General features: G+C 49.0%; 1 protein-coding gene across 12 annotated transcripts in view; it reads left to right on the top strand.

Moving 5' to 3' along the window:
* Positions 1 to 13,905, top strand: part of LOC144150613 (uncharacterized) — an 88,602-nt gene that overhangs the window by 46,423 nt on the left and 28,274 nt on the right. For 10 of the 12 annotated variants that reach the window (XM_077682173.1, XM_077682172.1, XM_077682168.1 and 7 more), the window contains 6 exons: positions 296 to 598; positions 1,365 to 1,677; positions 4,623 to 4,713; positions 4,804 to 4,908; positions 6,280 to 7,004; positions 8,355 to 8,518. In XM_077682173.1, coding sequence (XP_077538299.1) covers positions 296 to 598; positions 1,365 to 1,677; positions 4,623 to 4,713; positions 4,804 to 4,908; positions 6,280 to 7,004; positions 8,355 to 8,518 — 1,701 coding nt within the window. The remainder of the gene's footprint in view (positions 1 to 295; positions 599 to 1,364; positions 1,678 to 4,622; positions 4,714 to 4,803; positions 4,909 to 6,279; positions 7,005 to 8,354; positions 8,519 to 13,905) is intronic. The other 2 variants (XM_077682167.1, XM_077682178.1) reach the window with 2 other exon arrangements.

Below are 13,905 nucleotides of genomic sequence, written 5' to 3'. Positions count from 1 at the left end.
CTAGATTGTAAGATTAGTAGACTCTCGTTGTGACTAACTCCGTTGTAACGAATTGCATGGTTAAGATGAATGACACTTTTTCCTTCTTGTGACATGCACAATGCAAAAAACGTCCAATTAAGACGAATTTTTGATAATACTAACAGTTTCATTTGCAATGGTGCGGGGGTAAGAGCTCAGCATGACGCTGTTTGTAGACTAATGTTTTGCAAGTGTGTAATGTGGCTTTTGGATTACATGATTTTTTCATTCGCTCTTTACTCCTGTGCCCCTTCCCCATACTCCCTACCCTTAGGTCAAGTTCTTACAAAGGTCCCTGAAAGACTCGTTTTCTGTGAAAATAACGGAGTCCCCCACCGGCCCCAATGCCCAGCCGTTGATTGAGATCGACCAAAACTTGCCGCTCCTTAGTCCCTTAGCAGGCCAAAGTCCCCGCAAGTCTGGACTGTCGGCCAATCGGCGCTGGCGCAAGCAGCTTACAAATCAGAAGATGTCAGAGTTTGGTCTCTCGGAGAATGTGTTTGAACTCCAGGAAGAAATATTTTTCCTCGTGCTCAGGATTGAGGACTTGGAAAGGCAACTGAAAGAGCACCCTGAGGTAATTATGGCTTCTGCTGACAATACCTGTTCTAGCTCAACACTCATCATGACTTTGCTATGCAGTCTGTTCTGCCAGCATGGGGAGCTAAACATCAAACTTTCTTGTTCTTTTTCCCCCTTGCTTATGAGCCATTCTATATCATGCATCCCAGGAGTGGCACTTGACTGTCTCCGATTGTTACGAAAAGAGTCACGGTGTTTTTAATATTAAGAAGGGGATACTTTGCCCCAGTATTTCTGCCAAAACAGTTTCTGTGATCCCATGCAAAACACAGCTATATCCATGGCCCTCTCTTTTGGCACTCCTCAAATCCTAAGTGTAGCTCTGGCACATTAAACACCAATAGGGTTACATGGGTTAAGCTGCACAGTGCAGACACGAATTATACCTCTTAATTCACGCCATTGTCCTTGAAGGTAATTTTTGTCTCTGGAAAAGCTACTCTGGAGTTTGGCTCCCAGTGCCGGACAGTTGGTAAAGCTTCCCGTTGTTGTCTCCCCATCCCCACTGTGGGCAATAGTCGTAGCGAGCCAGCTGAATGGGAATTTTCGTTCCATTCTGTTTCTGCTAGAGAGTTTGAGAGAGCAAATGGGTGGACTACTGCCTTCTGTAAGCGGCCCACAAGGTGCCACACTTTCCTGGCACCTTCTAGGTACCAAAACCTAAAAGCCGTGTCTCCAGTGGCCAGGAGCCGATAAGCCTAGCTTAGCTCATCTTCGGGTCTCTGCGTTGTGGTGTCGTATAGCCCTGTGCCCTGATCTAGCAGGTGCTGCCCACCGCCCGGCGGGCATCGGGGGTCCCTTCCGGCCGGCCCAGCGGATCGCCTGCGGAGGACGCGTGTGAGCTTGAGCGCAAGAACATTGCCCTGGAACAGCAGCTGCACCAGATGCAGGAGGTGTCGTCGGAGCTGCTCTGCCGGCTAGAGGAGCTGGCCCGGTTTCTGGAGCAGCTGCTCACCTACGATGGCACTGGCTCCCTGGGCTCCGTCACACTGTCGCCTGAAATGGTGGCCAAGATCCGGCAGCTCGTCGCCGACAGCAAGGACCTGTCTGTGTCCGTCTCCCAGAGCATCCTGGGTGAGGAGCACCCGCTTTCGGGCGTTCCAGTGCACGGCTAAGCTCAGTGTAGCAAAGGGAAGCGGCATGTGGAATGCACGCAAGTCCAGCGCAGTTAAGACACAGTACGAAGCGAGCTTTAGACAGCGTGCTTTGTTCAAAGACGGGTAATTCGGGGTGTCCTTCTCTCACAGATTTTGTACACAATATCCAGCCTCATAGGTTTTTCTTACTAATATTCACCCATTGAAAGGGCGGTAACCTTTGCATGTGAAATTTTCATCACAAGAGGCAGAGGAAAAAGCTGCTTTAAGGGCAAGAAATGGGTTCGTGGCCAACATGAGTTGCTTTTGCTGTATTGCAAATTAGTTGCTTTTCTGGGACGAAATGTCTGACTAATGAATTTATTCATACATTACATAGTGCATCTACATGGCATGTACTTAGTCACTTATGGTAGCTTTTGTACCCTACAATGTACGTTACAGGGCTGAGAATAGCAAATCAGGATTGGAAATGTGGGGCTCATTAAGTGAACACAGAAAGGAAGGCCAATGTTTCGTGTTGGCACGACCAATGCTGATAGTCAAGCCAGGCTTGCGACGAGGAGGATCTCCGGGTTTATTTGCGGCCAGTTTTATGGCATACATTGGGAGAGAATGCAGTACGCAGGAAAGGAGAACATGCACAGCGAGCATGCACTGTGATGATAGGAACGTCGCACAAGCGCGTGCTGCCTGACGTGTTTGCCGTTGTTGTCACACACGAACACATGATGCAGCTAGCAGTCAAGAATGGCAAGGAAGGCAAAGGGGAAGAAATTCATCAATTTTTTTTATGTTGAAGTACATTTATTTCTTTGAAACAAAAGAAAGAAAGTGGAGAAAAACATGCTCCTGGGTGGGACACGAACCTGTGACCTTCAGATTACCAGTTGGGAGACCGTGGGTTCAGGTCTCACCTGGGGACCATGTTTTTCTCCGCTTTCTTTTATTAAAAAAATGAATGTACTTCAACATAAAAAATCAATGCATTTCTTCCCCTTTACCTTCCTTGGCATTCCTGACTACTAGTCTTCCTTTCCATGTTTACTTAATGAGCCCCTCACTTCCAATTCTGATTCGTTCCAAATCTAACGAGAGCCTTGGTTCTGGCAGTCTTGGTCCCTAGGTATCTTAAGAGGGTTCCCCCGCTGGTTTGCTACACCTGACACACCGTAGACACTCGAGTCATGGCCCGGGGGTTAAAAAGAATGACCCCTTCATCCCGAGTTGTTCGAGTGTCCCTGGCTACCACCCCCAAGAGCTGAAAAAAACAGTTACAGCAGGCTTCCTTTAAACGAACTGAAAGAGACCATGCAAACTTGTTCATCATATCGGAAGTTAGTCTTCACAGAACTGCTAAAATATAGCCTTTCACTGAATGCCTGGCTTGCTAGACAGGGCAGGTAGCTCTCGTTGCAAGGCAAACACAGAGTTGACTCACTGGCTCTGCAGCCTGTAGCTGTGGTGGCAGTGGCATGGTACATGCGGTGACTCAAGCGCACGTGCTCCCACTGAGGGGGATGGCATTGGTCAGGAGTTTCTCTGTTCACAAATAGGAATCTCTGTCGTCGCGTTCTTTTTACTTTTGTTTTTCCTCTCCTCTTCCCCCTTCCCCCTTTTTTTGCAAGGCCGATGTGTGCGTGACTGGCCACAGCACTTCTTGCTTTTTTTTGTTTGTTTTCTTTTCTTTTGCTTTACCGCCAGCTCCACGGGTAGGGGGTGGCGGAGGTTGCGGCTTTATCCACGGCTCTTTCTTTCTCACTTCTCTTGCTCTCTCGTTCTGTGGTGCTGAGACACCAATTCACTTCACACCATTGCCACATTTTCTCTTTTTTTTTTCTTCTTCTTTCCCTTCAGTCGTGTAAATGCCCCACCAAGCATCAGCGGTGGCATTCACTGCGAAAGTTCATCTTAGCAGAAGAGTATGTGTGAGGCGGTTTGTTTAAGCGTTTTTTTTTTTTTTTTTTTTGCATTGTGTTTGTGGAAAACCAAACAAACATACCCACGTTGTTCGGCATATCTGAGAATTCGGCCTAACCGAGTTCATCTTAATTTAATGGGAGTCTACTGTACATCCATGTAAATACTCAAGGAAGTGGAAGCGAGCACAGCCTTCCCGGTATTCTAGCTGGTATGGCATCCGACCGGTAATCAGAAGGTCGTGGGTTCGGGTCCCACCTGGGGAGCATTTTTTTCTCCAATTTCTTTATTTCATTTAAAAAATATAAACATACTCAACACAAAAAATTGATAAATTTCTTCCCCTTGACTGCTAGCCTTCCTATATATACATATGTATGTATGCATATAATTATCACATGATTTGAACATTTGAGCGAGTGTTATGTGGCTCCAGCTCACTGCACTGAAAACCCAAGTTAAAACTGCAAGGCTATCATAAATTCCACTGCTAGTTTAAAAACTACTTTTTGAGTGTTTATCTACTTTCCATTATTTCAAGTGATCCAAATTAGTTGCATTTCTCATGTGACTGTAAAGGGCATTTGAACAAATTGGTTGCATTAGTTACTGCTACGTATTGCTCATGTTAATGATCTAATTGCATGGTCAATGATGTCCTTCAGTCTCTGCAGACCATTGAAGTAGTTGATCGTCACATAACTCAACAACAACATTTTTCTGCCTGTTCACTGAGCTCCCTGGCGCCATTGGATGTCCACGTTTGTGTGGAAATATGGGAGGCTGCGAAGAACAAGCAGAATTGAAGCAGTTGCAATGCTCTACATATAACCAATGATATTGTATACATCAGTCGTAGTATGAGAAAAACGGGTGACTAATGCCACATTTGTTGGGTGTGTGGGGCGAGTCCTTGTTTCACCTCTACACCGAGAAAAAATTTAGTAATGAAGCTCATGTCCGTGGTATACTGAGCTAATAGTTTTGTGCTTTTATTTGCAGGTTCTGACAACAACAGCATCCTTAGTGAGCATGCGTCAAAGAGAAGTTCAGTGGACAGAAGTTTGCTGTCTTGCTCGATACTTTCCAAGGGGTGTGTACACAACACAAATGCTTTACTCCTTGCTTGGTGTGGACATTCAACGAACCCCACTGGCATGACCGTTCTTTTTTTGTTGTGCAGAAAAAAAGACGAGATCAATGTTGCAAGCAAGTCGAGTGGCAGACCCGAGCTGCTTATCCCGCCTACCCTTGATGACTACATCTTCATGGAAGACGAGCTGAAAATGTGAGCTGCGACTTTGACATAACACACTTCAGCCGTGACAAGTTCCCAGTGTGAACTTTCATGCTGTCATGGAGAAGATGTAAACCAGTGTAGAGGTCCCGGGCGTGGAAATTGCATTTTTCCATCTGCCTGTTTGATCGGGGGTGTGGTACAAATCCCGTGTGCTCAATACCCCAGGCCTTGTGCGGAGCCTCTCGACGTGCTTTCACAAAGGGACTGGAATTTCACAGGCAGGCGACTTTTGGGAGAATCAAAGTGTAGGGGGCACCAAAAATATGTTCCAGCACAAAAAGCACACTGTTATGTTACTGTGTGACTTTCTATTAATCAGCATCGTACATTCAAATTCTGTTATATGGAACTTGCAAAAAAAACACCTATTAGTTCCATATAGGGCATAATTTGATACTATAAGCATGCCAAGAAATTGGACGTCATAAAAGCACATACATTTATAAAAACACTTTATAGTTTAACACGAAATAGTTTTGTATCATCTTCTGCTTGAACAACCTCGCTGCCTGAGAGAGAGAGGAGAGAGAGAGAGCTGCCTGAGACAGTACGCTTTTCTCGACAGTGTCTAAAGAGTCTGAGCAGCTGAGGCTGCAACCTTCCACATCCACGAAGAGGCGCCGGACTAGTGTGAGTGCACCAGCCACCTCAGAGGTTGTGGGCGAAAGATCGTGGTCGCTTTCCTACGATTGGTGCGATGTCTGCAATCTAGTCTTCCAAACTCTCCTGTAGCTGCAACACCATCATCCGCACACAGAAACTCGCCTTCGGCAACGGCGTCCAGAAATTCCGACAGCTCACTCCACACTTCGGCAACACCAGCAGTGGCTTCGTTGCACTCACCAGGATTTTCAAAGTCGTTACCGGCACGCACAAGCTGGCAGATTTGAAGTAGTTTCGGGTGGTTCCTTCAGTAACATCTGCCCAGAACCTATTTCGAGAAGGTTAAGCTCCCTGCCAATTGTTCTCAAGGTGCTCTTGGGAATCTTGTGCGCCGTGTCCGACTTCTCACCGCATTCGACTTGATTCATAATTGCCAGCTTCCACGGTAAAAGGTGAATTTGGCCGCTTCGCGCTAGCTATAGTTACTAGCTGCCACTGCCGCACTCTCCGCCTTCCACGAGGCTATGCATGTGCTTAGGTGTGGCCTAGTAGTGCAGTCCTTTTCTTGTGTTTTAGTAATGCAAATCATGCGCTGTGAACGCTTCACAGTCATGTAGGCTTAGGAGCCATTTCGCTGCTTTAGCTGCCACCAACTTTTTTTTCGCACAGTGGGCTATGTAATGCTTTCATACGAGAAGGTGTTGTGCCGCACTGTTGTGGTCTTTGTAGCTGACATGGATGACCTGTGCCATGCAGGCTGCGAGAGCGGGTGAGGGAGCAGACGAGCGAAATCTCCAACCTGACTCGGCGCCTGGAAGAGGAGCGCCTCAACTCGCCGGCGACCGGAGGAGGTAGGTGCCCGTCACGTCGCCACCCTGGCACACCAGCTTCCCTGGTCGAAGGGGAGGACACAGATGCCTCCTGGCGCTACCAAGACCAGGTGGTGCTGGTGCAAGCGAGCGACAGTGATGACATTCTGCTGTTGCTCAACGAACGGGGCCTGCCCGAGAACGTTTACCTGCGGAGCAGCTGGCAGAAGCAGGCCCTGAACGGGCCCAGCCTCGAGCCTGCTCCCCCGGCGGTGTCTTCGGCAGCAGCCGTCGAAGAGGCCGACGCTGACGCTTCTTCGTCCTCGTCGCCCTCACTGCTGCGGTGGAAAGAAGCGGCGGCGCGCAATTCGGCGATGGAGACGGGTGCACCGCAGGAGCCCCTGGTGCCCATTGGCCGCTTCCAGTGCTGGTCCTCAGATTCGGACATCTGGTCGGAGCCGGACCGAAGCGTGTCTGAGCAGCGCATGGGGGGCGTGTGTCGCAAGGAGTGGAGCAAGCAGCCACGCAGGTCGCCCAAGGAGGCCAGGAAAGTCATGGCCGGTGGGCGCCAGGAACCGAGCTCTGATGCGGGTGCCAAGAAGACCAAGGATGTGTGGCCCACATGGCCCGAGCCGGCCAAAGGGAAGCGCCCCAGTGGCCCAGCGGATGGAGGTAGCCCGGGGGCACTTGCACGAAGCCTGCACGCTCCCGAGAGCAAGGCCCGGTCTGCCTGCTTCCACCCCGGCCCTTTGAGTTTGCCCGTGGTTTACTTGGTTGCTGCCCGCATTTCTCATACCTGACCACAGACCACCCGCCTGCTTTTCATTTTCAGTTGTTTGCTTTGTAGCTGTGCCCTTTGTGTAGCATTACACATGCATGGGCGATGCAACACTTAATTTTGTGGCCAAGTGCTCTGTCAGAACCATTTCCCTTGTAAAGTCGCACGGAAGGCATGCACTTCCTTGTTGTCACCCTGCGATAGTCTAAATTCAAGGGAGCAGTGTTAATGTTTTATTTGCTGGCGAAATGCTTTGTTATGAGACTGGAGAGCAATGGCGAGCCGGATTTGGCTTTACACGTGTTCTGTTAATCACTTTTTAGCAAACCTGAACCTGCATAATGCATTGTCATGCAAGCTGCATGGTCATTTAATTATTGACCATTTTTGCCTGCTTCAATTTTGGGGCTGGATCTAGTGTTTTTCATACGAATTCACATGAGAACAGCTCTTCATTTGTAAGAGGGCACTAGTAACATAAAGCTTTCAGCCTCTACTTTGCGCACTGTATTTGAAAAGACATTGGGGTGTTGACATCTGCTCGTATAGCAACCTGCTAGTGGTTTTGATTGCATTTGCGTAGTTAAAAAAATGTTTAATTGTATTTTTATTGATGCTGTCAGTGTGTTAAACTGGTAGTAATTATTCCAAACCAAAAATTTTACAGCAGTAATTCTTGCACATAAATCTTAATGGTATCGCCCTTTTCACTAATCCAGCAAAGGTCACTCATAATCTTGCTCCTGTCAATTAACCACCGAATTAGATGCAGCAACTTCCATTCAGATTAGTAGTGCACTGCTCTGAATTTTAAATCTGATTTAGGTTGGATGGTTGGCATTGCAGTTTCGAGGAGGCTAAAAATAAGCCAGTGGGTATTTCACACCAACCGTTCGTTATGCTTCTTTCAGGACAGACTTGCAAGGATGACTGAATGCTTTGTTATGTTTGCTGCCATGAAATTTGAGTTGACTCTTATTTGTGCAGCTCCATCTCACTAGGTGTTTCTAATGGTGGGATTTCCACTGGCTTACTCTGCCTTGAGGCTTTTGGCTCTGTCCTTCTTGGTGGTATCCTGCTGCATTTTCCTTGGGCAGCAGGCATACACAGTATCAGGCATTTTAGCCAGCACAAGTTTGCAGTTTGACTTGTTTTGTGCTTGTTTAGGGCAGTGCAGGTTGCTGCTGACAGAGGTGATGGGACGAAAGTGTGGTCGAGTGCATGGCTTCTCATTGTTCCCGCAGGGCGGAGCAAGCGAACCTCTTCAGCCAGCCACACTGATACTCAGAAGTTGGAAAAAGTACTGCGGAGAGTCCAGCATTGCAACGCAAGACTTGAAGATACCCTGGGCGTACACAAAGAGCTGTGCCAGAAGCTGTTAACATCAATTCCACCTGAGGGCTTAAAGGTGACTCTTATTTTCTCGTTTTCTTGCTCTGTGTGCACCCAGGCCTTGGCCAAATTACGTGCCATTGATTCAAACATAATTTCTCTTGCCCTGTGCTCGTGTTGGCAGACGTGTAGGGGCATACTCAGGCTCACTTACAAGTACAGTCTAGTCCACTTATAACAATATTCAAGTGCCAAGGAAATTACATCGTTATAACCAATAATTGTTATGAGCTGGTTGCAAAAAAAAGGACGAAACAGAGATCAAAACATTTTATTCGCATACAAGCAAGGTCGTACGACTACAGTGTAGACCATTTATAACGTAACCGCTTAAGGCCGATCCACACGACGGACCGAGTCCGCGGTCCGATCAGTCACGTGATGCCACGTCACGGCCCGCCGCGGTCCGATGCAGCGCCGAGAGCATCCACACGGCGGACCGCCGTAGCAGACGACAGAGCGGTCCAACCAGCAACACTCTCTACCACAGTGCTCCCAACCAGACGAACTCGCGAACCGATACGAACGGCTCGCGCCCGCGCCGCGCATGTTTTATGTATATTTTGCGCTTGGTTTCGCGGTTCCGCGCGCATTTTGGAGCAGTCGAAATGAAAACTATAGTGCCTAGAATATTCTAGGCACTATAATGGAAGCGGAGCGCAAGCGTCGTTTGGCCGCTATGGCGTTAGCTTTGTACGTTGATGAAGAAGACTACCCTGCGCCGAAAAGGTCGTGCTGGGTTAAAAAGTGGATGTGTCGAAAAGAGCTGGGACTGCAGAACCAAGTTGTGGCGTGCGGAACTCTCGCGACCGTCTGCTACTGTCCTTGGGTCGCCTCTCGAACCCCTCGAAAAAAGAGAAAGCATTCTTTATTTTATTTTCGGAGAACACAGAGCTAGGGTGCCTGAGACATTGGGTCGGGAGCCAAGTCCGACAAAGGGGAGGGGGGGTATTTCGACCGCCCGCTGTGCGTACGGTCATAAAAGCAGGGACGTGCGCCCGCCGCAGTTTCTCGGAACTGCGCTGCAGTGGCGGCCGAGAGGCGGAAAAGCAGACGACAGAACGACTGGCTTTTTTTGAGCCAAAAATTGGATTGGATTTGGCTAAAAACACTGTTGCCAGAAAACATTCGTTGTCCAGACCAATTCCTTCGGTGCGGCTCCTTCGAGCGCTTCGAATCAACCGCGCTGCCCGCGACGTTCTCTATTGGCGCAACTGGCCCCGGCTCCGCCCACGCGGCGCGGGAGCTGTCAGACCACGCTGATTGATGTCGCGGTCCGCCGTCGAGACCGCGGACCGAAAAGCCTCGGCGAATATTTGGACCGAGAAGACTGCGGTCCTGCGCGGTCCAACGGCGGTCGGCGCGATCTGGTGACGTCCTGTCACGTGATGCGCGGACCGCGGTCCAAATAATCGTTTTGGTCCGCCGTGTGGATCGGCCTTTATGGAGCGTTCCATCGGGCGAGGGGGAAACGTACTCTCGCGCTCAGTGATCGCTGTGCGCGGGCTGCTTTTCCGCCTCTCTGGAGTGTGCGCGCCGATGACAGCGGGCTTGGCGCGGCTGCTCCTGTGCTTTGACTATGCTTTGTAGGCATCGCGCGTGCGGTTTTACCACTAATTTACTCATTATTTTAATGAAATGTTGCTAGTAAATGCGCCACACTAGAAGCTTGTGAGTTGCACACTGTAAAACACACAAGATTTTTGGCAATCTTGTTCTGCTGAGCTTTTTCTGTACACCTACTTTGGAGTAGTGGCAGAAAATTCTTCTACCTTCTTTCCAAACTAAGATGGGTTGCTGAAACTTGCCTGTGCTGCAGATGGTATTAGTTCCATTTTCACCGTTTCTGCGGCCACATTGTGGCATACCCAGCTCCAAGTATTATGTGGGCTGGCCTTGGCGATTTTCACAGTGACTACTACCTCCCTAGGTTGTCCCTTTCCCCATAAAATCTGAGGGGAAGACGGAAGGGGGCTACTGAAGGGGATTCTATCTCCCTTCTTCTCCCATCCCCGATTCGGGCAAAGTCTGTAACCTTAACGGGATGTCTCTGTCGGCTACATCAAACTAAGCAACGCAAAAGCGAACGTTTGTCTGGTTGCCCAGCGGCGGACGCTTAATATGTCCTGATATGACACTCTCCAGGAGCTGTGCCGTTTATTTTATTTATGTTGTGCATTAGTTGCGCGGCTAAATTGTGCTGCAGAGCAGCTTGAAATTCTAGAGAGAGGAAGTTTTGTTTATAGTTGGCGGCAGTGGTAGCTGAGGGTGAGGTGCTGATATATCGATAAGATTGAATACAAACTATGTGATATACCAAATACCTACTAAGTTCACCCAAAACTACCTTTATTAAACCGTGCAGAGATATGAAGCCAGAAGTCTATTACACTGACACGCGCTTCTGCTTGTTGCCCATGGGCGCCGAGCGTATCACGGTTAGATCGTTTTAACAAAGATCAGTTTTTGCAGTAGAGCGATCAAAATATTCGCTTTACGCGATCTCGGACACACACACGCCAACAAAAGAAAATTGTGACAAAGTATTGCAAACATGTTCGACATGGCATCGTTTACCCACTGTGGACCACGCTACCTCGAGGCGAATTTCAGCTCCACCGCGGCCCAAAAGGCCGCCCATTTAAGCCAGATCGCTTTTAAACTGGTCCTATGCAACAACTTTATGCAACAAGTATATTACGGAAAAGAACGTACAACGCGCTACAACGAAAAATTCACCGAGCCGCCGTTGGCGCCCTTGCGCCGTGGAGCAAACGCCCAAGTCAGCAAACTGGCCAGCTACGAGAGGGCGCTGCGCACACAAGATGGCGGCGCCCTCGTTGGAATGGTCTATAGTGTGGGACCAGATATAACGCGGGTTTTTGTGACCGCCGGTTTGCCTCCCATAGAACTCAATGGATAAGCATACCGCTTAGAATGCGGTTGGCAGAAGCACAATGCCGTTTATAGTGCAGTTTTCTGGCGGGTCTACTGATCGACCGGCGCAGCTGGGGCATCGTTTTCGGGTAGCAAAAGAAAAAAGAACGAAAATCGGCCATCTGACGCAGCGCGCACCCCTTGCTCTCCCAGTGCTGCCACTTCTGCGCCAAATGCGCCAATTTGCGCCAAATGAGGTATCCTGTGCCATCCTGATAAAAAAACCACGATTAAGTGCGCCAAAATTTGTGTTGCGCAAATCGCGTGCAGCCTGTTACAAGCACTACTTCACAGTGGTCTCTAGACATGTATAACTAATTCGGGTTGATAACTTGAACTCCCTAGCACCCGTCATCGTGTTTGCCGCGGCGAGTTTGGTTGGCGCCGTCTTTGTACCGCCGATACAGTGTTTTCGTCTAGCATGTCATTGCAGCGCTGGCGTACCGCGGTTAAAAACTTTCCTTCTTGCTGTAGTTTCCAATAATTCCTGCTATAAACAATAGGTAGTTTTAGGTGGCGTTTATTGCTGGCCCTCTCCGCTCTGGGAGCCAGTGGGAGCGCAGTTTCGCGGCATGCGGGACGCGCTCGGCTGCAAGCTCTCGCTTCGCTTGTTGGGCTCGCAGAGGGGACTGCCGCATGTGAAGCGGGCTGTGAAAAACGGCCAGTCCCTCAAAAGCATGAACCTCATGGAGCGTTTTCTGCTCGCGAAAATGCGCCGCGTAAGCACCCATACGTTGCGCGCGGGGCGGCAATATGGCGGCGGCTTCGGCCGCGAAGTGGTGTGGGGAGCTCGAGCGATGACTTTTAAGCGCTCTCTAAAACATCGCTCAAGGCACGCACGAAGTTGCTTGTGTGGTAAAGGAGCTTATAATGTGGGCGAAATCGGTACTTTAAAACATCATCCGCGTCGCTAGTGAAAGCGTCCATGCAATACCTGCCGGGGTGGTAAGCCTAAAAACCGCCGACGGAGCCAGCCGGCCATGACCGGGCTGTCTCGAGCGCTTCAAAACCGCCGTCATGAGGCACGCGCCTCCCCGTTGGGGCAAGTCGCCAGGCTCCTCCCACTGCCGCGCGCGACGCACCTCATTTTCTGAGCGTGGCAGAAACTGCCGCGTGCATGGAATCGTCGACGCGGGCGTGAAAAAATCGCACGCGCAATGCCGACGCGCACGAATCGCACGCAAACGCTCCATGCACATTTCTCGTGCACATTTCCAGCTAGCGTGGAAATGCGCACGAGGACTGATAGCAAGCACCTGCATCTAATAAAATGAAAAAGTAAAACACGAGGGCTTGCCTCAACAATTAATAAACTAGAAAAAAGGCGCGAGAGGCGCGTTGTTTTTTTGCTAGGCAGGTTTGTCGAAGCCTTTCAAAATTGATTATCGTGTTGCAGGTTGTCTTTTATCCACACCAGAAAGGAACTAAATACCATGCAAATTATGTTTTCTTGCATTTTTGCGATTGCGTGGATACTTAGGGGATTTAATTGCATCAAACTTCTGGCGACTTCTAGCGACTGTTTCGAAATAAGTGGAAAAAAAATCCCATTTCCCCAGGAATGCCAAGTTGGGCTACGAAGAGCCTAATTTGGCTACTTTTTTTTTTGTTTTAGAATTTTTTTTTATTGGCTATTTGGCTTTTCTTGGGCTATTGGGAGAGCTGACTGTGAAAGCTATTTTTAATGCATGTTCGAGCCTGCCAACTATGAAGCGTTTTCAGTGACTTCTTGAAAAAGTCTTTCCCTGGTAGGGACAAGGAGACCATTATTCTTCAGCTGTGTCATCCATTTGTGATCGCATGTGTGAAAATCACCTTGAAGCCCATTCAATGGCGACCTCCACATCAATTACTGGACGATACTGATCAATTTTTAGTGCTGAGAGATGCTTTGGACACATCTAGCAATTGATGTTTAGTTGCTCCAAGGTGCTCCAAAACTGACATTTAGGTGCTCCAAATTGCTCCAAAATTAATAATTTACTGATACAAAAATTGCTCCAAATCACCGTTCATCAGTGGCACCACTGCTCTCCTTTAACTTTGACACACAAGAAAACAGGCACCCTTTAGTTCGCGCGTACGGGATAACCACAACTGTTCTTGCTTGATGCACATCAGAAGATAGTGACCTCCCCGTCCGCGCGCGGCAAGTTGTTTCTATTAAGCGTGAACCGCTTGGCCTGTTTTCGCACACGATTTGTGCACGTCGGCGTTGCGCGTGCGTTTTCTTTTTTTTCCCACGCTCGTGTCAACGATTCCGTGCTCCCGGCGACTTCTTCGCGTGGCAGTGGGAGGAGCCTTATGACTAGCACCAATGGGCACCGAATGGCGGGATATAAGAAGCGTTCCGACTAGTCAGCTGGCCGCGCCAGATATGTGTAGGCTTACCAGAGTGGTATTTTTTGATGGGCGCTTTCAAAAGCAACACGGATGACAGTTTATATTCCTCTCTTCACCCAGATT

Source organism: Haemaphysalis longicornis, unplaced genomic scaffold (genome assembly GCF_048455015.1).
Source record: "Haemaphysalis longicornis isolate Haplotype H1 unplaced genomic scaffold, Haemaphysalis longicornis Haplotype H1 scaffold_1, whole genome shotgun sequence".
In the NCBI taxonomy this organism is placed as follows: Eukaryota; Metazoa; Arthropoda; class Arachnida; order Ixodida; family Ixodidae; genus Haemaphysalis; species Haemaphysalis longicornis.
The sequence above is the reverse complement of the archived record's forward strand: the minus strand, read 5'-3'. Positions and strand labels throughout refer to the sequence as shown.